Here is a 21701-nt window from a genome sequence, read left to right on the forward strand (position 1 = left end):
GCCTGAGCCAACGGAGGGGGGGACGTCAGCGCAAAACATCTGCATCGAAATGTCGGATTACTCGGAGATCGTGCGCTGTCTCGCCTTTTGCTTCGCGCGTCGTTCTTCTTCCCTCGGAGAGAAATAAGATCTCGGAGCTTCTTGTTTTGCTCCACTCTCTGGACGCGAGGTGCAGGAGTCGACACCCCGACAAAAAACAAAAAAAAACAACAAAAAAAAAGAACTGGATCACTATGGATCAGTCCATCGCAATTCAAGAAAGTTTGGAAAGGGAAGAAAACTGTATCATAGTATCCTTTGTGGCTGATTTGTTTCTGATCGGACGATTATTAAACTAACTCGTTAAATTGACACGGCACCTTCTAATCTGGTTTTGTCGAGGGAAGGAGGCCTGGAAGAAGTGTCTGTGTGTCTCAGATGGTGTTTCTTTCTCTGGGTTAAAGAAGTCAAGTCACCTCGCTGGAGCTGTGATATCGATCCAGCTTTGACCATGCCAGTGTTTTTTATAGTTTAACAGCATGTTTGATCACCAGTGACCTCCCACGGATATACTTAGGGCTGTAGTAACGCGTTTTATCCACTAGATGGCGACGTTCTTTCACCAGCTGCAGCTAAGCATGGCGGCAGGCGACTATATCCCGGTTATTAATCATAATAAATCGTCATTTTAAAAAGTCACTTAAATAAAAGACAAATGATGTTCAGTGTAAATAGGCTATAATAACCAAATTAAACGTTATCCCAATATGGTTCATCACAGCATTTCTAAGTGTTATTGGAGTGACTAATCTTTTAAATTAAATACAAATAAAACCAATCTTTATGTACAGAACTGTTAATAAAACATGTAAAGTTATTAATATAGACCTCTAAACTGTTTTGCTATAAAAAAAATAAAACAGAATAATTAAATTTAAATTAAGTAGTTATGTCATGAACACTAAACTTTGGCAACAAATTATCACCTAAACCTGGGATCCAACCAAATGCATCAACAACAAGGACGTAAGAAGATTATGGAAACTACTTGCCTTATACGCTGTGTTTTACTGGTTATATTTGCCTCTTTTATGTCTAGCTTTACCTAACTAAAGGGCTGCAAATTGATGTTGTGGTTACCCCTCCCATCTCATAGCAACAGCTTGTCCAGGATGGGAGGGGGTCCTTCCTGTGTTGTGGGTGCATGTTGTCACTATGTCCGCCTGGATTTTCCCCGGGAAACCCACACAGGCACATTTTATCTACTTCAGCTTAAAATTATGGCTCCCTATTATTCAGAAGGCCTTGATAATATCACATCACATCATAAGAAAATGTGCAGATGATATCATTAATTTGCACGATAGATGTGAAAGTGGACAACGTTTACTGAAAATGTCTCTTTTCCAAACATACTCAGTCAGCAAAGTTAATTATTCCATGGAATAAAACTTGACAAGAAACATGTCATGTAAGTAACATATTTCCAGAATGTCCTTAACCAAACATTTCAACATGCTGTCCAGTGCAATGTCCTCATTGACGAGATGGAAGAGAGCCGGCTGCTGGGACTCGTGGCGTCTGCAGAAGAACATGCGTAAGTTTTCAAATCTGTTACCAAGTAGCTCTAACATGGCGAAATCCTATTATTGTTCATAGTTTAAGATAAATATAGTTTTGCATGAGGACAAGCTGACAACAAAATGCAATCTAGGGCAACAACACAAACTGTTCTCAAAGAAATGACAGCAAAGTTGCATCAACCTGCCTGACAGTGTTACCAGGATTATGTGTGAACCTCACAAAAGTCTTTGCTAAAAGGGCCGGTGTATTTTTGTTCTTGTTGTTGTTTTCCATTTTTGCAGTAATGTAATAATGATAGATTTACATTTGAAATTAATCTGAATATCTTATGAAAATCTCTGACGTTTTGCAGAATCTTTGTTTATACCCACCGGAGAATGGCCATTACTGCTGATGATGTCTCTCTGGAGGACATAATACCCATATCTTTGGACTTTGTGGTAGTTGAAGGTGAATAGTAATCAGATGTTCAATATGTAACTGTAACTTTGCTGCTCAGACAATCTGAGCTCTTGTTTTTTTTTGCTGTAGTTGCTTAACCGATTTCTCATGCTGCTATTTCAGTTTCCTCACCAGAAGAGCTGGTGGTTGTGGGTCAGTCGTTTCTTATTCCAGCTCATTCCTGCTATGCTACATAACTGCAAAACTCGAAAATGTAAAGCACAATCGGTTAATATTCTTATTCTGATTGAAGGTGCCGATACGAGAGTGAGAATAACTTATAAGGATGACGAATTGGAGCTCAAACTCCCCTTTGGGTCCCACTCTCGTCTCTTCCTCAGCGAAGTCAACAAGGCATGGAGTGGTAGGTTATATCCTCACGTCGTCTATTCATCCGACATTCAGGCTTTGGAAAATCTTTGAAGCAATTTTCAAATTATTTTGAAAGGCCTGGATAAAGTTGTGGGTTTGCTTCGATTCTACTCAACACCTGATGGATTCCTTTACAAAAGAGATCTTACAAATACATTAATATATTATTGATAATTCTGAGCGTGTGGATTTTATGAAAACTTGCAATTTTCTTCACACTAAACAAAATTAGAACGACCGGAAAATTTAGGGAATTTGACAAGTGAAATGGCGTCACATCACAGGCGATATTACATTATGAAACTTAACCGCATGAAAAGCCTCCATGGAGACCCCTTCTATAATCTGAGTGGTACATTTTGGTAGAGAAATAGAGATCAAAATTTCTACAAAAAGAAAGAAAACTAAAGTCTGAAAGTAAAATGCCACTCTCATTCTGATGAGGAATAGATGAGCTCTGAGAGCAGCTCCATTTCACAACAGGTGTAGTGCGCGTGGTGTGAAAGCAATCGCTCCAGCATGCCCACCAACAAACTCATTTTTGAGCTAAAAATGTTCCCCGTCGTCTGGTGAGCTTTGCGACGTGCCTTGTTCCCTGAGCAAGTCACATATGAACCAATATGGTGAAAGAAAATGCAAACACTCATTCTCGGCAATCTGCTTTGAAAAGCACGGACAGGAAGTACTGCTAAACATCAGAAATCAGTCAAACTATTTTTCATGGGTACATTTTCCCATCTTGTCCATCTTAGCAGTGTCAGCCATGCCAAGATGATACAATTCAAATGAAATATGACCACGTAATTGAAATAATTCATAATTACAATAAACACATAAACAGTGTTTTCAGCCATTGATACATACACCTCTAAAGACTCAATTTAACTTTACGCAAATACAAATGTGAATGAACAAATAAAAATGATTTTTTTTTCCACTTCATACTAAAGAAAGAGACCGGTCGCAGCCCTTATTTTTTATCATTTTGGATGACATGCAATTAGATTCAACCAGTTTTCTCTCCTGAACAAACCTGTTCAACCTGTCTGTTTTTTCCCCATGTTATTTTGTTAAGGAGGTTATGTGAAACTTCAATCATTTCCCCTTTCGTTTAATCATTTTCTAAAGAAAAAAACAGCCCCATGTGAGCATGGTGGTGGCTGCTTATAGCTCACAGCCATATTGCAGCTACAAGCTGCTTGCGTCAGTTGATCATGTCGCTCAGTGTCAATGTCAGTCGAAGATAAATAGATGACAACAGCAGGAGTGAAGCATGCTGACAGACTGAGAGAAAGAGGGGAGGAGTTATTCCTGTCAGTGTTTGTCGTATGTTTAGTTTCTTTCACAGCCAGCAAACAGACAAGATGAGATCAGTCTAAACAGGACACGCTATTTCCTCTTGAATACTTGCCCTTTTTTTTTTTTTTTTACTGTCCGTTCCTGGATGTGCTAATGAATGGTTGAAAGAAAGCCTTCTTTGTCGGGGATGTGTCGGTTTCGTCACCAGCTCACCATTTTCACGGTGGGACTGCCATGTGAGCTTGGACTGATATGTAGATCGCTCTATTTTTTTCGGCGCGACTACAAGTGGTGCCACAAATGTTCCTAACATGGAGAAGATAAAGGAGGTGCCACCTGTTGTTAAAAGGAAAGGTCTTGCTCTAAAAAATGTCAAAGGTAAGCAGACTGGATCTAATTGGATGTTAGGATGTTGCTACAGTCAACAAGTGAAGACAGGCAACATGAAAAAAGACAATTTAGTTTTCTTAAAGTCCAAAATTGACTTTCTATTCTAAATACGGCTCTTATAAATTAGCGTTCTTGTTTACAATATAACTCGCATCATTGCTGTTTCTTTAACGTCTCCATTATTGACTAAAAACAGTTTACGCAAAGCTCAGTACATGCTCTTATCATATTCTTCAAATAAATAATATAGCGTTATATCCCCATGTTTAATTTCACCTGTTCTCCTTGTGTGTCTTACTCCAGATGTTTGCAGGCCTCCCACACAGCTCCAAAACTTTGAATGGATCAACAAATACCAGAAAGCCACCAGAGGCAAGTCAGTTGTCAAACAAGCCCTTGTACCCATCAGCACTAAACTTGCTAAACTCAACCAGCATCGGAAAACAGGTTTGTCCTTTCTATTTGTTCAAACTCACAGAGAGTGTTGTTATATCCACTAAAACAAAACGCCTCGTAGGAATAGCTCTAACAGCCCTCTTCTTCACTGTTTGCTGAAAGCGGGCATCAAAGAGTGACGTAGGTAAAGTGGGCGGTTTAGCAAACAGCACTCTAATTTGAATGCGCCCGCCTCAACCTGCACACGGGTTGTAAAAGCAAACGTCTTGATGCGTCACACGAGACATTTCCTCTGATGTCGTTTGTCTTCATTCCATCTGGTGTCTCAGTTTGCAGCCGCAGTAAACATTGAGACCTGCAACGTCCATGCAGCTCCTCGGCACCTCGGCAGAGGCGCAATACACTACCTTTAAAAGGAATGGGCTACTTTTCTTACATAAGGGATGCTTAATACATGATATTATTCTATAATTCTTTCTTTACCATATGCATCACATCCTATTATAATGTCTTCTATGCGGTGCCTTTCCCTGTCCATGATTACGTTTCTGACCCCAGTCTTTGTAAGGCTGAACGTGAGCAAATGCACAAGTGTGAAAGGAAAACAAAGGTTTATTTCAGTGTTCACAGTATGCTTTCACTGCCAACAATAGTGGTTTGCGACTATGTTTCAAATATGGAGATAAATCGGAAAAAAAACCCATTAAAAGTAATCCTGAAAGAGTTAAAAACTCAACAACAACAAAAATAGTGGTTTCTTGTTATTATTTGTTCAGATAAGAAGCATCTGACAGCAATCAAATCAACACATCCATATTATTACAGAAATATAAACAATCCCGGTTGATCTAATTCAGTTGTAATGCAACATAAACTACTGTTTTGGTAAACATATAGATAAAAGTATAGAAGTTGCATTTTCACTATTTCCGCGGGAGATGCACAAAACTGGCCGCAGTGATCGTTAAAGTTTTAGACCCTCAGAGCTCCGCCGAATGCTGTGATTGCTACTAAAACGTGTTTTATGGCTTCATTTTTGTTGATCTTATGGGAGTTTGCTGGTTTAAATCTCACTGCTGACAGGTCATAACTACGAGTCCCCGAACAAGGTTTAAATTTAGACCTTAAACTCCAACTGTTCAGCCTGATTGTATCATACATCTTCAAACGTGTGCTAATTCAAACATATGTATCATATTATCTTATGTATCGTCTCACTTTGGTATCTGTCCTGGTGGTGCTTCTGGTGAAGACTTGGTCAGGATGGGCAATTAAGGAGCACTAACTAACTCGTTTACAGTACAAGTCCTACTGTGGAAACGCTGATGGAAAAAAAAAAAAAGAAGAAGCTGCCAAATAGTCACTTTTTTTTGGAACTCTAATATGTATGCTTGACATACATACGTATCATAAGTTGCAGAAGAATCACACATTCCTTGTTGTTTTAATAAATTATAATGTTTACAACCTCTTGCATGAACTATCAAGATGGTTTAAAGAAAAAAAGAAAAAAACACTGATCTCCTTTCCAGTCCGATACCACATAAAACCATTGCTGGTATCACCAATACTGATACTTTCCTCAAAAGTTAAATGTATGAAGGTAACATGAAGCTTATGTGTTAAGAGGATGGAGTTAAATGTATCTTCTCCCAAATGATACATGTTGAAATGACTTCCTTATTCTTTATCTCCGCTCTCAGCATGACTGTTTTAGCTTTCTTCTGAACACATGACAATTTTGAACAACACCACGTGTGAGGCACTGATACATCTGTATTAAAAGAAATGATGTTAACCAGCAAGAAATGCTATCTCTATAGAGTAATAATATTGAAAAACATGACCAACAACGGGAATATCGATGTGAATCAGCCCAGATCTGTATGTGACACTGGAATTATTAATGTTTTGTGATTGATCTCCATATCACTATGAGAAACATATTTTTAAAAGACCAATCTATTGGTGAATTCATGTCGCTGGTAGCTGGAAAGTTACATGTTCAAAAGGTCCCAACATGTGGAGTGACTCCAACAAGAGTCATCTGATCACTTATGACATTGTCATCAACCGTATTAGCACTTTTGAAGTCAATTATTGTTGGACTCCATTTTTTGACTTGTGAATAAGAAAGAAAGAAAGAAAGAAAGAAAGAAAGAAAGAAAGAAAGTTATTTTTATTGATGATGATTTATGCAGCTGCAGGAGCATCATTAGTCACATGTGGATTGGAACATGGTAAATGAATTCCGTTTATATACAGCACCTCTCCACTGCTTGAGCAGTCCCCGAAGCACTTTACACTTTCAATCACATTCACCCATTCACACACCAGTGGTGGCGGCTGCCATGCAAGGCACTCAGTTCATCCACTGGGAGCAGTTTGATGTTCAGTGTCTTGCTCAAGGGAACTTCAACATGTGGACAGATAGGGTTTGTTATTTTAGTAACCATTAGTAGCGCATACTAGAAATGTCATATAGTAGAGCGTCACATGACATTGTTGTTCTTTTTATGCTCGTTTGATAGTAGTTGTGGATGCGGGCCTGAAAGGGATCCACCACGTCTGAATGTTATTGTACCTGTCTGACAGCAGGAAGATCATTTTCTAGTCTGTTTTTCTTGCCACACTGGAGCCATTGTGTTGGAAACATTCATGCAAAACACCTACTGGTTCAAAAACAAATCACACACAGCCAGTGTGACTCACGGGGTCATGCTAAGACCTGTCAGGACAAATGATTGTCCTCTAATATACTGTACACAAAAGACGTTTCCTCAGTTTTATATTCCGAAGTGATTGATTTCACGGCGATCTTGAGCGTTTATGTCGTATTTTGTCGGGACTGCTGTGTGGTTCGGTCTGCTGTCTGCAGGCGGCTGCGGGGAGGTGAACTAAACTCCTCCTACTGTAGCGTTTGAACAGGCAGGTCTGACACCGACTGGACATTGATCTGCTGCACAGAATGCGAGGGATCGATACAGAGAGATGTCTGGGGTGATGGGAGACTCTGGTATGGACGCTGTTTTCCAGTTTCGTTTGTTAATTTTCGGGGACGCTGGTGTCCAGACACAGGGGAGCTGCTTCCTGGCTAAAGCTAGCTCCTACTGTTTATCTCATAGAGGCCAACGTTAGCCGCTCCAGCTAAGGGAACTAGTCATGCAACGTTATCGGTTGAGTTTAACCAAATTGTACAAGCAAGGGCATTGCTCGTTGCAGGTTTTGACGTGAAGTCACTATAAACTACAATACGCCGATATTTGATAGCAGCTAATGCTAACGCTTGCTAAATAATTATTTCGTGGTCGCTATGCGACAGAAGCGACACACCTGTTGGGCTTTCTGTTGACAAAACGTGTTCGAGGAAAAACTCAATCTGACACACGTCCAGTAATTTTCTGCTTAAAAAACAAAACAAAACAAAAAAAAACTAGTTTCTGATCGACTTCGACTTGGAGCTCGCCTTCAGAGCTATAGGTAGCATGGTAGCTCAAATCACTTGTCGGCGAACTTTATATTCCGTCTCGTAATGAGATATAAAGATGTTCACTATCTACTACAAAAAGCTGCACAGTCAGTTTAATTAAAACAACACGTCGATTAAAATTATCTCGATTTCATCAGCGAATCGTTATGTATTAAACTACTTTTAGTCATATGTTTGACTAATCTGAAGTGAATTACCTGTAAGTAAATCTGTGGATTATGAGGGGAATTTTTCATTTTTTATTCTGTAATATTTTGTACAAATGTAGGTTAGAATATTTGTTTTAATGCTGTAAAGTGATTGTATTACTTCTAAAGAGTGTGGAGGATTTCCCAGAGAAGTTTTGACATTTATGCCGAGTTATAAACCGCACATAAATGAAGACGCGCATGCGTGTGAAATGTGCAGTTTGTCGGCTTAACTTGGCACTCTTATCGGCTCTTTATCTGGCTCGTTAAGGCGTGGAGGAATGTGAAACATGCCGAGTAAAGAGCTCAAAGGAAGAACCCCTCATCCTGTCTGGGCCCCCCAATCAGGTCCTGGTGGCCAGCTCTCTCCTTAATAAATGAGTGGGTGACTGTGATCATCACAACTCAATGCATTATATTAGCAGGCAAGTTGACTGAAGTAGAGGCACAAAGGCATTTTCTCAGCAAGTCAGATCATATCAACACAGGAAACTATCATTACTGTGCAATTCACACATGCTGCAAGATTGTGCATTCACTTGCCAACTGGGGTGGAGTTTCACACGCCTTTTATTTGCCAGTAATTGTGCATTATAACCAAGCTTCAAAGTTCATTTTACTTCTTGTTTTTGCATCTTTTGGCACTCAAGCATTGACAAGTGTAGTTTGAGGTCGTATGAAGATTGAATCATTCAAGGCTGTTAATGGTGAGGCACAGGTTAAGTAAACAGTGTTTTAACATCCATATATGGACCGAAAAAAGTGGGTAGCCGATGATTTCACATTTTGAAAGTGGGTTTAGTCAAACAAAGGCCATATAATGTTTGACTTCAAATCTTTTTTGCCTTTACCATAAATGTTTTTTTAATGTATGTAAAGTGTACTGGGTTTTTAGATGTTAGATGAATTGTGTTTTGTTTTTTTTTTCATACATGTTAAAATACACCTTAGAGAAATATGTCAGTTTGTAGATCTTTCTCTGAATATTTTAGAGTTGCTTACATGTCTGATATTAATTAGTATTCCTTTCTGATCCCAATGTGCCCACGCTGACCTTTTCTCTGGGCTTGGTGCACAGTTCACAACATGTTTCAATAACAAAATGTGGCTGATGAGAACATTTCCTTTGAAAAACAAAGACGCAGGAAAAGTGCTGTTGCTTACCAACTGTGTTAAAGGTGCTCACCGGCAGATCACATATTAGGGGACACTTTTCATTTGATGTTAAAACATGTCTTTTTTTATAGTTTGATGCATTTGGTTGTGCTGTGGCTGCAGTCTTTGTGTAGTCTGCTATCATTTTCCTGGAGTTTTAATTTCCTGTTGGGAAGAATGTGGCTTTCCCTTTCAGTGGAGCCGGCTGTGCGCTCTGCCAAGCTGCAGGAGGACAGGGCCCATGCTGTCTCATACTTCACACTCAGCCATTAAACCCAACTACTTAGAATGCAATAACTGTAACCAACTGCAAAAGACCGCCTCAGTCGATCCGTGACTTGGCAATTTCACCATGTGCTTGTTTGTCTTTCCTCTTAGTCATAAACTGCCTCGGATTATTATCAGTAGACATTATTAAAGAGGAGAAATGGTTGTTTGCAGAGGAACAAGTTCAGGGTAAACCATCAATACCATGACCTTATGTTAGACAGTATAGCTGAGAATATCTCCCACCAGCTGTGAAGAGACAGTGACACTTTACTCTCGACTGGTATCCTATAAACTTCAATCAATTTGCGATTCGGTGAGAATTTCATTGTGACTGGTATCGCCTGGAGCGTTGATAAAGACCTGCCATTTATCTTTTTGCTGTGTTTTCTCTTTCTTGTTTTTGTCTTTCGAAACAGATAAGTCGTTGGACACAAAGGGAACTGTAGAAAAGCAGAAAGGCTCTAACGGTGGCACACAGAAGTCTACGGTATCTTCTGGCCCAGAGAGGTAAAAACTGAGTGCATCCTATTAATAAACTTACCATCATCTGTAACCAGTGATGTTCCAGTCTAAAAACAGATTTTAATTTATATTAGGAGTGTCTCATCAGGATGTACTTATTAAGTGCATCAACTTAATTAACCACTCCTCACTGTAATATATTATTTTTCTGGATTTTTCAAAAAGATATTCATGTGTCCTTTTCATTTCTTTTGCTTGCTTAAAATATTTTAAAGGAATAACTTAAACACTTATAACAATACACTTCTGCATATGTAGATGTAGTTTATCATTTTTAGCACACACCATAAACCTCTAGTTAGTCTAAATTAGGACAATCAATGCTGTATATGATGTGGCAGCAGAGTTTAAGTACATTTTACTGTACTGTACTGTCAGTCTTGAGCCATTTCTTTCTTTGTAAACAATGAAAATTGAGTGGTTTTGGTCAGTTTCACAAATTTGTCCTGCGTACACTGTAGACAAAAAGCATACAATGGTGTTTATTTATAGTGACTTTAAAAAGCCAAAAAAAAGAGTGCTCAAAACCCTAGGTGTGCTAAATATGTGCAAAGCTGTGTATCATTTTTTCTGGTTTTCATTACTGTGTCTTCTTGCATTACTGCCAAATGTAAGTTGATGGAGTTGTGTCCACCTGATCTGCTCATAAAGCCAGTGTGCAATTCCAAGCCATGGATACAAAATATCCACAAGGTTCTATTCAATTCCTTTCACTTGTAACTGTGAAAGTCTGCAGAAGATGAGATCTTTTCAGTTTAGAAGCTGCTGCTGCCACATTTTAAATAAATGTCTATACTCTTAAGTTTAAGTGTATTTTCTGTATTCCAGGAAGATTACACTGACCAGGAGTATTACATTTCTTTTTTCCCCCCCTTCAGCTTCATTCGTTATCGACGACATGGAAATAGTTGACTGCATAGCCGGGGTTAGTGTTGTCGTGGTGTGATCTATTTGGCTGTTTGCATAGATGATGATGATGACTCTGGTGTGCAATATTTTCTGCCTGGCATTTAGGAGAAGTGCTGTTCGGCCAGGGAGAAGCTGTAACCAGCAACTGTACACTGCTAGCGTTGTTTATTGTAATCACGCCAGTGTGATGAAATGTTTCTATCTCGGTGCGTCTTCGCTGTCACCTCACTGTCACTTCTTCCTCTGGCGTGCACCTCCAGTCGAGAGGACCGGGATGACCTGGTGCGAGCCTCCAGCCATACCGCTTCGAACAAAGCTCAGATACTCGCCATGCCGCAGTTTGGTCTGCGCGACAATCTCATCAAGTGTGAGCTGCTCAAAAATGAGGATCTTTACACCTATCTGGAGTCCTTCAGGTAAGTTGTTCCTATTACTTCTTTGGGTGTGTTTTAAAGACTGTTTGGTTGCAAGCGCCTCTGATCTTCCTAAAGCTGAACGTCACAAAGAGGTCATCTCAGAAATGTCAAATGTGCAACCTCTTGGGTTTATTAAAACCATAAGTAGTGTAATCTGTTCTTTAGGTTCTCAGCTGAGCATGTTTTATATTAAATTGGGCTATGCAGTGCTAAAATCGCTGAGGCATGTGCAGATAAGTCCACACGAGTTCCATAGAACTCTACTCTCTTGGGCTGTTAATGAAATAAAAACTAGTTTCTTACATTTTTTTTAAGAAAACGATATCCTGTGCAGGAACAGTTACACGGTGTGCCCACCGTGTAACTGCATCCTTGATGTGTTATGTAAAAAGAATGAGTCAACATTTGTGGGTTTGTATTTCTCCATACTAAATAAAGCACTTCTGTCTCAGACTATGTCTGGAAATGCACAAGCCTCATCCATTAACATGCTGTAACTCAGGTTGTAGCTCCTTCATCGTATTTCTTATTTATCGTGCATACCAATGGTCCTGAAAGGCAAAGACATTTTTAGGGATTTTTTTCTTTTTTTCTGGGGGCAGGCTGTGAGACCATAGCAAAAAATAAAGTAAAGAATAAAAGCAATCGGAAAGGAGTAGTTCATATCTAGAGAATATGGTGTATGTGATCAAAAGAAAGACATTGCAGACCTTTTTTTTTTTCTTACACATTAAATACGACGTCCAGGCTCATTGCAAGCTCTAAATTGCTTGTAACTTTCGATTTAAGTCTCTACGGTCCTGTTCATATATGGTATCAACCTGCAGTTGGTTTTAATGTATACATTGATTCCAGCACAGATTATGAAGGCATATGCTTGTATTTTCATATGGAAATGAATTATCATTAAAACGCTGATAGCCTTTAGCTTAAATAGTTACTCTCATCAAAAACTGCAGTTACACCAAAATGGTGTATGATGATGTATTGTAGACGAGTGCATTGTCTGCTTTTATGTCATATTACAGTGCATATTGAGGATGTACTAAATCCCCATGCTGATGTGCAGATTAGAAATAAAAGCTGCAGTCCGAGACGTATTAATACAACTTCAGCATCTTTCCGAGTAGCCGAGGCGAGAGCCATTAGGACAGAAAGTTCCGTACGGCTGCTGGAGGTCAGCACAATATGAAGAGCCCTTTGCTGCTTGGGCGAAAGAGCCTGTGCAAAACAGCAGCTGCCTGAAGGTCACAGATGAGGGGGATTCAATGGAAGGGAGCAGGTTTTCAGCCGGAACCTGCAGAATAAACCTCAATGCAAATGTGAAAGGAAAGGCTTCATTCCCTTTACAATTTTCTCACTTGTGTTGCCATTCAGCTGTGGCACTGGTCATAAGATGAGATGAGATTCTGTCTGTACTGCACACTGCATGCAGTGCAACTGTCAGTGATATGTGTCTCATTTTGTACCATACCAAGCTGGATTGTTCACTATTTTGGTCTGTATCGTTAATGACTTTGTTGTTCAAACTATCTGATTCATCAAGTGATTATTTCTATACTGTTGGAAGGTACCATTGATTATAATAAATGCTGGTAAATGTGTTAGTGGGGAGGAGTGATTGCTGAACACAACAAGACTGATCCACTGTCACTGGCTTATACAGTTGCTTGCTGAAATATTCATTCATGCTACACTTCAGTTTTTGACTTGTGATTAAAAATAAAAAGAGAGAGAGAGAGAAAGAAAACCATGAATCATTTCCCTTCTACTTCACGGTTATGTGGCACGTTGTGTTGGTCCATCACATAAAGTCTCAATGAAATACTTTTACATTTGTGGTTGTAATGTGACAAAAGTTAGAATATTTCTAAGCGTATGAATACTTTTGCAAGCCATTATAGCTACAAAACGAGGTAATAGTTTGATGCTGATGTGGTGACCTGTCATAGTGAAACCAAAAGATGTATGTTCCAAGTTCAATGCATGATATAATCTTGACACACTGCGACCAGACCTAACTAATCCCATGAAAACGGGATTCAAGCAGAGGATTGTTTTAAATACATGTAATTGAGCCACTGTGAGCTTCAGTCATCCCATTAAGACTTGAGGCAACATACAGCACGTTTCCACACACCCTTTTTTTTGGGGGGGGGGGGGGCAACGTTTTTTCTTCAAAAATTCAACGCTTAACAAGCAAGAAAAAAAGTGTATTTCTTTCTCTGTGCCCACTTGTCATCTTTCCCTGTTCTGTTTCAGCTTCTTTCTTGGCACGTACAACGTTAATGGACAGACACCAAAGGAAAGCCTCCGTCCTTGGCTGAGCTGCACTCTCAACCCTCCTGACATATACTGCGTGGGGTAAGTTGCGTTCACCCCGCTGAAGAAGAGCTGCGGCGCTCTCTACTTAATCCTGTTACAAAGACAAGACACTTACTGCTCAAACCTCGGACAGATGCATGCAGCCGTTGAACCACTTTTGAGAACGGCGCTTGCCCACCCACAGATTTCTGCACCGCCTGTCCACTAATCCTGCCTACGTTTCAGTTTACCGCCTTGGTGTTTCGGGAGAGGAGAAAGTTTAGCGAATATCACAGCAGTTGTGGATGAAGTGCGAATCAAAGTTTCAAGGAGTTTTACCATTTGGACTTGTTTCTCTTTCATAGTTTTCAGGAGCTTGACCTCAGCAAAGAGGCTTTCTTCTTCAATGACACTCCCAAAGAGCAGGAGTGGACGAAGGCCGTGTCTGAGGCATTGCATCCGGAAGCCAAGTATGCCTTAGTAAGGAATTTATTTTTTTTTTTTCTCCTCATATATCTTTCTCATTTTTCTGCCAGTTACAGTAAGTGTGTCAAGAATGCCAGCGTACAATCACAGTACAGTCTCAGGAACCTCATGCATCTTCTTTCCATGACCATCATAAATGCCATGTCATCGAATTACGTGGATTTTACCCACTTCAGTCATCTCCCTTTTAGTTTGATGAGCATATTCAGTTGCGTCTGTCTATTTTTCCTCTTCATATTCAGTTACATTTGCTTCTCTTTTCTTAAGAATGCTGAGTCTTTCTCATTGGCTTCCTCATTTTTGGGCCTGGCGGGTCAATTTGACTCCTCTAAAGCTTTATAAGATGTGTGATAGTAGTATAATGGCGAATTGGCGGTCTGACTAAAGCGGACTTGACTGATCTGTTGATGACTCTGTGGAGCTCTGCAAAGTGAAATTTAAATGTTTCACATTATTATGTGGAAGGTTACCCTAATTTGTGTGGGGTTTACGAGGAAGCTTGTTGAACTATTCCGTTCTGTTTCCCCCGAGATAAGACAGGGATGAGGCTAAACGTATTTAGCTATAAGTGTTTGTCTTGTTCGTGGTTGTGTAACAAACAAGATGCTGACACAAGCAGCAATAACTGCTTTCTTGCACTTTTGAGCCGATATTGTGACTGAAGGCTCTCCTAACTCTGACCACACGTTATATTCAAATGTTTATTGAATTGCATGCAGCTTTTCATCTTCTTCCTCAACGTTGTGAACTCACTTGCGTTCCACTCATGCTGCTCCAGGTGAAGTTGGTGCGTCTGGTGGGCATCATGCTGATCTTCTACGTGAAGAAGGAGCATGCAGAGTTCATCTCGGATGTGGAGGCTGAGAATGTGGGGACTGGCATCATGGGAAGGATGGTGAGAATTTACGGCGCATTGTCAACAGTGTACAAACAGTGGCAGCATTTTCGATTGGGAAGAGGATATTTGTAAAGGCTGCTGAACTGATGAGAGCAGAGCCTCGGCTGTATGTATGGTAGGACCACAAGGCAAAAATCATCTGTCTGTATATCCAAAAGTTTTGGGGGGGGTTAATAATCTCTACATTTGTATGTGTATCATATGGCAACTACCCACTATTTACTAAAAGAATACATTTGAAAATTAAAATCGATCCTAAAGAAAACACACCTGCACTAAATGCACATATCTGTTTTCTCTGCCTCAAGGTGAGCAGAAAAGTTCCAGAGTCCTGAAAGCGGTGAGCAGTATGTCACCGATGTAGCAGTCTTTAATGATACGTCCGTCTGTCTTCTATACCTCTTTATCCATTCTGTGGTCACAGGGAGCTGGAACCAATCCCACCTTCATATTGGTGAAGACAGTACACAATGCAACGGTTCCCACATATTCACATTAACACCGAGTGGCACTTTAGAGTCACGAATTGGCTTCCAGTGCATGCTTTTTGGGCTGTGGTAGAAAACCAGAGTACAGAAATCCCAAGCTCACCCTGGACTCGAACAGGGAAACCTCTTAATGAGGCGAGAGTGTTAACCAGCACACCATAACAGTGTGTATTCCCTTTAACCCTCATCAGGAAGTTTCTGTTCACCTGAAGGAACAATTTTACAATTTGTCCCCTCTGGGTTTGTTAGCACATTTAAAAACTGTGGACTTAAACTTGCTCAAATATTGACCAATAAGCAGAGTTGGGCTGGCGTTTACGGTGTTGTGCAATGCCATGTATATCTAAATAAAAATGTCCTCTTTAACAAACACAATTTGGAGTTCACAGAACGGGCTTCTGTTATTTATTTCATTTGCAAAGTGAAGGCGTTACCATTTCCATCCAGTCAAAATGTTGTTAGTTAGATAGAATTTTGCCTTCGACAAAAACACAGTTTTTTCAATTACACGACCGGAAGCACGAAGCGAAATGTTTTATCTGCTTCCTTTTCTGGTTTGTTCACCACAGTGCTGCATCTTTCAACGGCTCCAACTTCGTACTTTATTCCTCCTGCACTGTTTACAGGAGAGATTTTTCTCCTCTTGTACCCGAACATGCTTCCTTAACAGTCCCTGCAGCGTAGAGCAGATGGCTGGCTTGGTCACCAGTGGAGGCTTCGGTGAGGTTTTTCCATTCTGCAGTATTAAGAGAGGCTGGATTATGATTTGCACCAAGGACTGTCTGAAGAAGAAGTGGGGCTGAGTTGGTGTGATATTGCATTACTTCCAAGCAGAGGAATAACTGCATGTTCAGTAAAATATCCCATTGATTTCTCTCTCCCTCTCTCTCTCTCTCTCTCTCTCTCGCTCACTGTCTCTTTCTCTTTCTCTTTCTCTCTCTCTCTCTCTCTCTCTCTCTCTCTCTCTCTCTCTCTCTCTCTCTCTCTCTCTGTCTCAGGGAAACAAAGGCGCTGTGGCAATCCGCTTTCGGTTCCACAACTCTGACATCTGTGTGGTCAACTCTCACCTCGCTGCTCACATTGAAGAGTATGAGAGGCGTAATCAAGACTTCAAGGATATTTGCAGTCGTCTGCAGTTTCGCCAGCTCGATATCAGCCAGCCTCCACTCACCATCATGAAGCACAAGTACGTAAATCTTGATGTGTTATAGAGTTAACCCATGATTTAAGGGGATTTAAAGAGTGCTCTCAGAAGTATATTTATAGGTATCATGCTGCTACTTCAAAGACACAATTTAGCAGATTCTCCTTGCTAAGAATTTGCTTTGCAATCCTTTAATCCCAAAAAGTACTGGATGACATTGTTTATACAAATCCAGACATTTTGTGAGAGGATTAATTGTGAAGGATGCTGCTGCTGAGTTGGACATTTGTGTCCAGTAGCCCACTGTGACGGTAAACTGTCTCTGTCTGTCTTTGTGCTTTCCTGATCAGTGTGGTTTTATGGATCGGAGACCTCAACTACAGAATCAGCGAACTTGACGTCGACAATGTGAAGGAGCTAATCAGTAAAAAGGACTTTGAAACGTTGCACAGTTACGATCAGGTAATGTGAATGATGATCTCCCGTTTATGTTGTTCAAACTGTTGTCTGCAAATCATCATTTGTATTGACAAGTTACATATGGTCCTCAGCTGAAAAGACAGATCGATGAGGAGGCTGTTTTCATTGGCTTCGAGGAGGGACAGATTCATTTCCAGCCCACCTACAAATACGACACTGGCTCTGACAAGTGGGACACAAGGTAATCTCATATGAAGGTTTGTGTGGGAAAAACATGCATTAAATAATCTGTCTTCAAGGACGGTAATGATATTCTGGGTGTGAGTAACTTCGGTGTACTTTCCTAGTTTTATACTCGCGTTTAGGTTATCACAATTTTTTGCAGGATTTACATATCAGTACACCTCATTCCAGAAATATACATTTAAAAAGTTGCTTTACATGTGCCTGAGCTTCTTAGATTCTACCACTGTGTTGTTTATGTTTCTTTACTATAAGTTAAATGGCAATTGATGAATTGATTCAGCCACCCATGTATACATTTAATTAATGTTGTCATTAATTATTTTGTGCTCCAACGCCACCTACCCGAATTTCTCTGCAGGGACCTTAACATTATCCGTGATGAAGTATGTTCGAATACACTTTGAGAGGGATTAATTTCTTGGCTCATGTATTTTTAGTGCTCTGTTTTATCGAAGGTGTAAAACACACACACACACACTTGAGAATTAACATCTGTTTTCTCTTCTGCTTTTAGCGAGAAATGCCGCGTCCCTGCATGGTGCGACCGAATCCTGTGGAAAGGGAAGAGCATCAAACAGCAGCATTACCAGAGTCACATGACTCTGAAGACCAGTGACCACAAACCTGTCAGCTCCCTGCTCGTGATCGGGGTAAAGGGTTCCTGCTGTTAAATGTTTATATATATTAGTGATGAGAAAACATGATCAATTCTGTGAAAAGATTTACATTTTGACATTATCCATCCCCTCTGACTTACTTCTTGTTGTCCTTACAGATCAAAAGAGTAAACAGTGAAGCTTATAAGAAGACATTTGAGGAGATTGTACGCACTATAGATAAAATGGAGAATGAATGTATCCCGTCCGTTACATTGTCCAAGAGAGAGGTAAAGTTCCCTATCCTGTTCTGTCCTGATATCATTTGTTCATTAAATTGCATTCTCACTGTGTTCTTCTGATTTATTCGGTGCGTTAATCTCTACTAATGAAGGCCTGTATTGATCTTGGGCTTTGAGCATAAAGCAGATCTTGAAATGCTCCACTAGCATCACATTGAAAAAAAAAGGTGTTTTGTTCGCTTTGCCTCACAAATCTGTATCTGTTCAGTTTCACTTCAAGGATGTGAAGTTCATGCAGCACCACGCAGAGACGCTGAGCCTCTTCAATGACGGGCAGGTCCCGTGTCAGTTCGAGTTCATCCAGAAGCCCAACGAAACCACCTACTGCAAGCCCTGGCTCACGGCAAACCCCCCCAAAGGCTTCATAGCTCAGGGTAAGAGACGAGACAGATATACAATGGAGGACAAATTTCTGGTTTTAAATTAGCGGATACCAAATTTACCGCCTGAGTAAAATCTCTGTTGTGGCTGTAATCCCAGTTAACTCGATCTGACAGCCACCTGATCTTATTGCGCATCTCTCTCATTATGTAGGTGGTTCCGTGGACATCGACCTCGAGGTTTTCGTGAACCGTTCAACAGCCCCTGAGCTGAACTGTGGGAAGCAGCAGATTGAAGACATCTTGGTGCTCCACCTGGAACGGGGAAAGGACTACTTCATCTCGGTGACAGGAAACTACCGGCCCAGCTGCTTCGGCACCGCCATCCAGTCATTGTGTCAGCTGAGGGAGCCCATCCAAGACATGCCGCAGGACGTCCTCCTGGACCTGGTTGGTGTTCCTTTCAATTACTGTTTCTGCATTTCTCATCATGTCGCAGGCCCCATTGTTGTAGTTTTTTTCTTCTGCTTTTTAAAATAAAATTCCTTCTCGTTGCTGTGTTTCTTCCACAAAATCAGAATGAGATGTCCAGAAATGAGAGTGCAGAAAACACTGAAAAGCCACTCGACATTCCTAAAGAACTTTGGATGATGGTGGATCACTTATTCCGCAATGCAGTAAAACAGGTCAGAACAATTTATGGTGACACCTCTGTGTTGGTACTGTTATTAAATCAACCCATGATAACGGCATTTAGTTTGCTCTGGGCTTGTTTCTTGTCATTGTCACAGCTTTTTCTCATTGGGATAGGTAGGTTTGGATCATTTCAGGTCACGGGAATGAAGGTTTTGCTGTGACTGAGTGTGGCTCAGTCGCTGTGACTCTCACCCAAGTACCTCGTTGATTGAATCACGGGAGTGGGTTGTTATCTTAAATCGGATAGTTTAAACAAAGGATTATGCTTTTAAATTCAAAGTCCAATGCGAATAAACTATGACTCGCGTCATAAAACAATTTTCCCTGACCAAAGGGAACCTGCATTCTTCAATTACACAAATACTCCACATGTTAATGTCCTCTGTTTGCAGGAAGACATATTTCAGCAACCGGGGCTGCGGAGTGAATTTGCAGAAATACGGGATTGCCTCGACACGGGGATGCCAGATTCTCTCCGTATCCTTCAAAATGGGTTTTTTATCAAACAAAAACACAGTTTTTACTAATTTGTTTGTTTAGATTGAAATGATATACAATAAACTACACTTGAATTAAAATTGTAAAGTTAGTCCTTCAGGCCCGCAGTTGTTCATGAATTTGATACACATCCATCCCAATAAAATATAACTCAACAATGTCACTTAAAAGCTGCATTATTCTTATTTTGGTCGGTCTGCTGGTTAACTTTTCACGTTCCTTGAGATTTATCAATAAAGCAAGTTACAGCCTTGACTGTCCTGACGTGCAGCGGGCAGTAACCACTCGGTGGCAGAGGCTTTGCTCCTCTTCCTCGACGCCCTGCCAGAGCCTGTGGTTCCCTTCTCCTTTTACCAGCAGTGCCTGGAATGCTGCTCCAACGCCAGCCAGTGCGAGACAGTAAGCGAAACGGCCCGCCATCAACAACCGACCAGCCCCCTTGCAGAGTTGTCCCGTAATTCCAGACTGTTTTGATTTAATAATTTCTTTTGTCTTCAGGTTGTTTCCATGCTACCTCAGTGCCATAAAAATGTGTTCAACTATTTAGCTGCCTTTCTCCGTGAGCTGTTGAAGAATTCTGCTAGCAATCGATTAGATGTCACTGTTTTAGGTAAGAAAAGGAAGCAATTCTCATTTATTTTCCCATCTCATTATCAGCAGTAGAACATTTGAATTTATTTAGTGTTTGCTTTATCAGGCATGTCCAAAGTGTACGAGAGCCATCTCTGCAATGCTCTGGTTGCACGTGTTTTTTTTTGTTTGTTTGTTTTTTTTGTTTTTTCATAAATAATATTTTATGGTCAATTCTTTCTTACATTATGAGATATTGTTGGAGCCCATAGACAATCAAAAGTTAGATGGTATTAAATATCTAAAGACATACATTTATACATAATCTGCACTTGTCATAATTGTTACATTAATTTAAATTTTGAGTCTCCATCACAGTTCATTAAAAAAAAAAGTGTTTTACAATGTTTTTGATTTGTTTTAATAGTGATTTTGGTCAAAAAACTAAAGTAAACAAGACAAATTATGCAAACTGGCTGAACTGCTGAATCGACCATTTGTGGAAAAAAACCCACAAGTTGTAATCAAACCTGTTATGAACCAAGTTTTCCCCAATGTACTGTCTTTTTTCAGTTTTTCATTTTTTTTAGCCATCATTCAAACATGCCTTGTTACACTATCCAGTAACTAAAGATGTTGCTTTTACTATGCACAATAAATAATTCCATTTTCTCTCTGCGTAGCCACCATTTTTGCCTCCTTGCTCCTGAGGTCTTCCAAGAAGCAGGGTCTTGCAGAGAAGAGGAAGACTCAGGAGTTCTTTCAGCACTTCCTCGCCACAGGCTCCTCATAGACTGAGGACTGCCCCCCCCCCCCACAACACCACCACCACCACCCTCCCTTCGTTCTTTTTTTTTATTGCTGAAGCTGAACACTAAAAACCGCAAATGTCCAGTATTTGAAATACACTGTAATAATTTGTGATATTCTCAGATGACTTTGTATAGCTATAGAGTAATTGCTATATGTGATTGTTCTTATCTGATAATGGTTTCAAAATCATGTTTGTGATTTATCGATGCAGAGTTTATTGTGATCTGTAAAAGCCTAACATTTTTAATGTATGTATATTTTATTTAAAAGAGAGAAACAATAATTTGTATGTTAATGTCTCCAATCTCCACATCTTGTTTTTATACATAAAATTGTTGAACAAACGTGTGTTGTTGGGTTGTTGTTTTTTTTTATTGGCAAACATTTGTATGGATTTGTGTGAGGCGTTCCCATCAAGGTTTTAAATACCCTTTTTCCTTGATAAGTTGTGAATCGGTGAATGTTTACGGCCACTGTGAGATGAGTTATGTTTGATTTCCCATGATTCA

At 40.1% G+C, this 21701-nt stretch overlaps 1 protein-coding gene across 4 annotated transcripts; it reads left to right on the plus strand.

Annotated features, from left to right (window-relative positions):
* inpp5b (inositol polyphosphate-5-phosphatase B) lies at window positions 1-21540 on the plus strand. 4 transcript variants are annotated; one of them, XM_080471086.1, is made up of 23 exons: window positions 1-299; window positions 1506-1576; window positions 1916-2013; window positions 2128-2157; window positions 2258-2368; window positions 4369-4512; window positions 9981-10071; window positions 11256-11411; window positions 13674-13775; window positions 14081-14195; window positions 14980-15096; window positions 16586-16773; window positions 17082-17193; window positions 17283-17392; window positions 17912-18047; window positions 18173-18283; window positions 18504-18669; window positions 18830-19065; window positions 19194-19301; window positions 19704-19788; window positions 20081-20208; window positions 20308-20419; window positions 21063-21539. In XM_080471086.1, exons 1-23 carry the CDS (start codon window positions 234-236, stop codon window positions 21170-21172), a joined length of 2703 nt encoding a protein of 900 aa, XP_080327212.1. In that variant the 5' UTR covers window positions 1-233; the 3' UTR covers window positions 21173-21539. The 4 variants fall into 4 exon arrangements, with proteins under 4 accessions (XP_080327212.1, XP_080327213.1, XP_080327214.1 ...); XM_080471087.1 differs by lacking the exon at window positions 1-299 and having other exon boundaries at window positions 1503-1576; XM_080471088.1 differs by lacking the exons at window positions 1-299; window positions 1506-1576; window positions 1916-2013; window positions 2128-2157; window positions 2258-2368 and adding an exon at window positions 3658-4053.
* The last annotated feature ends 161 nt before the right edge of the window (window positions 21541-21701 follow it).

Source organism: Lipophrys pholis, assembly GCF_963383615.2.
Source record: "Lipophrys pholis genome assembly, chromosome: 9".
Lineage (NCBI taxonomy): Eukaryota > Metazoa > Chordata > Actinopteri > Blenniiformes > Blenniidae > Lipophrys > Lipophrys pholis.

What these genes read in the sequence shown, in the direction of transcription:
- inpp5b (XM_080471086.1), top strand. Translation starts at nt 234, where the DNA reads ATGGATCAGTCCATCGCAATTCAAGAAAGTTTGGAAAGGGAAGAAAAC. An exon ending in GGACTTTGTGGTAGTTGAAG is followed by an intron (nt 2,014 to 2,127) that starts GTGAATAGTAAT and finishes CTGCTATTTCAG; the next exon opens with TTTCCTCACCAGAAGAGCTG. An exon ending in AGAAGAGCTGGTGGTTGTGG is followed by an intron (nt 2,158 to 2,257) that starts GTCAGTCGTTTC and finishes TTCTGATTGAAG; the next exon opens with GTGCCGATACGAGAGTGAGA.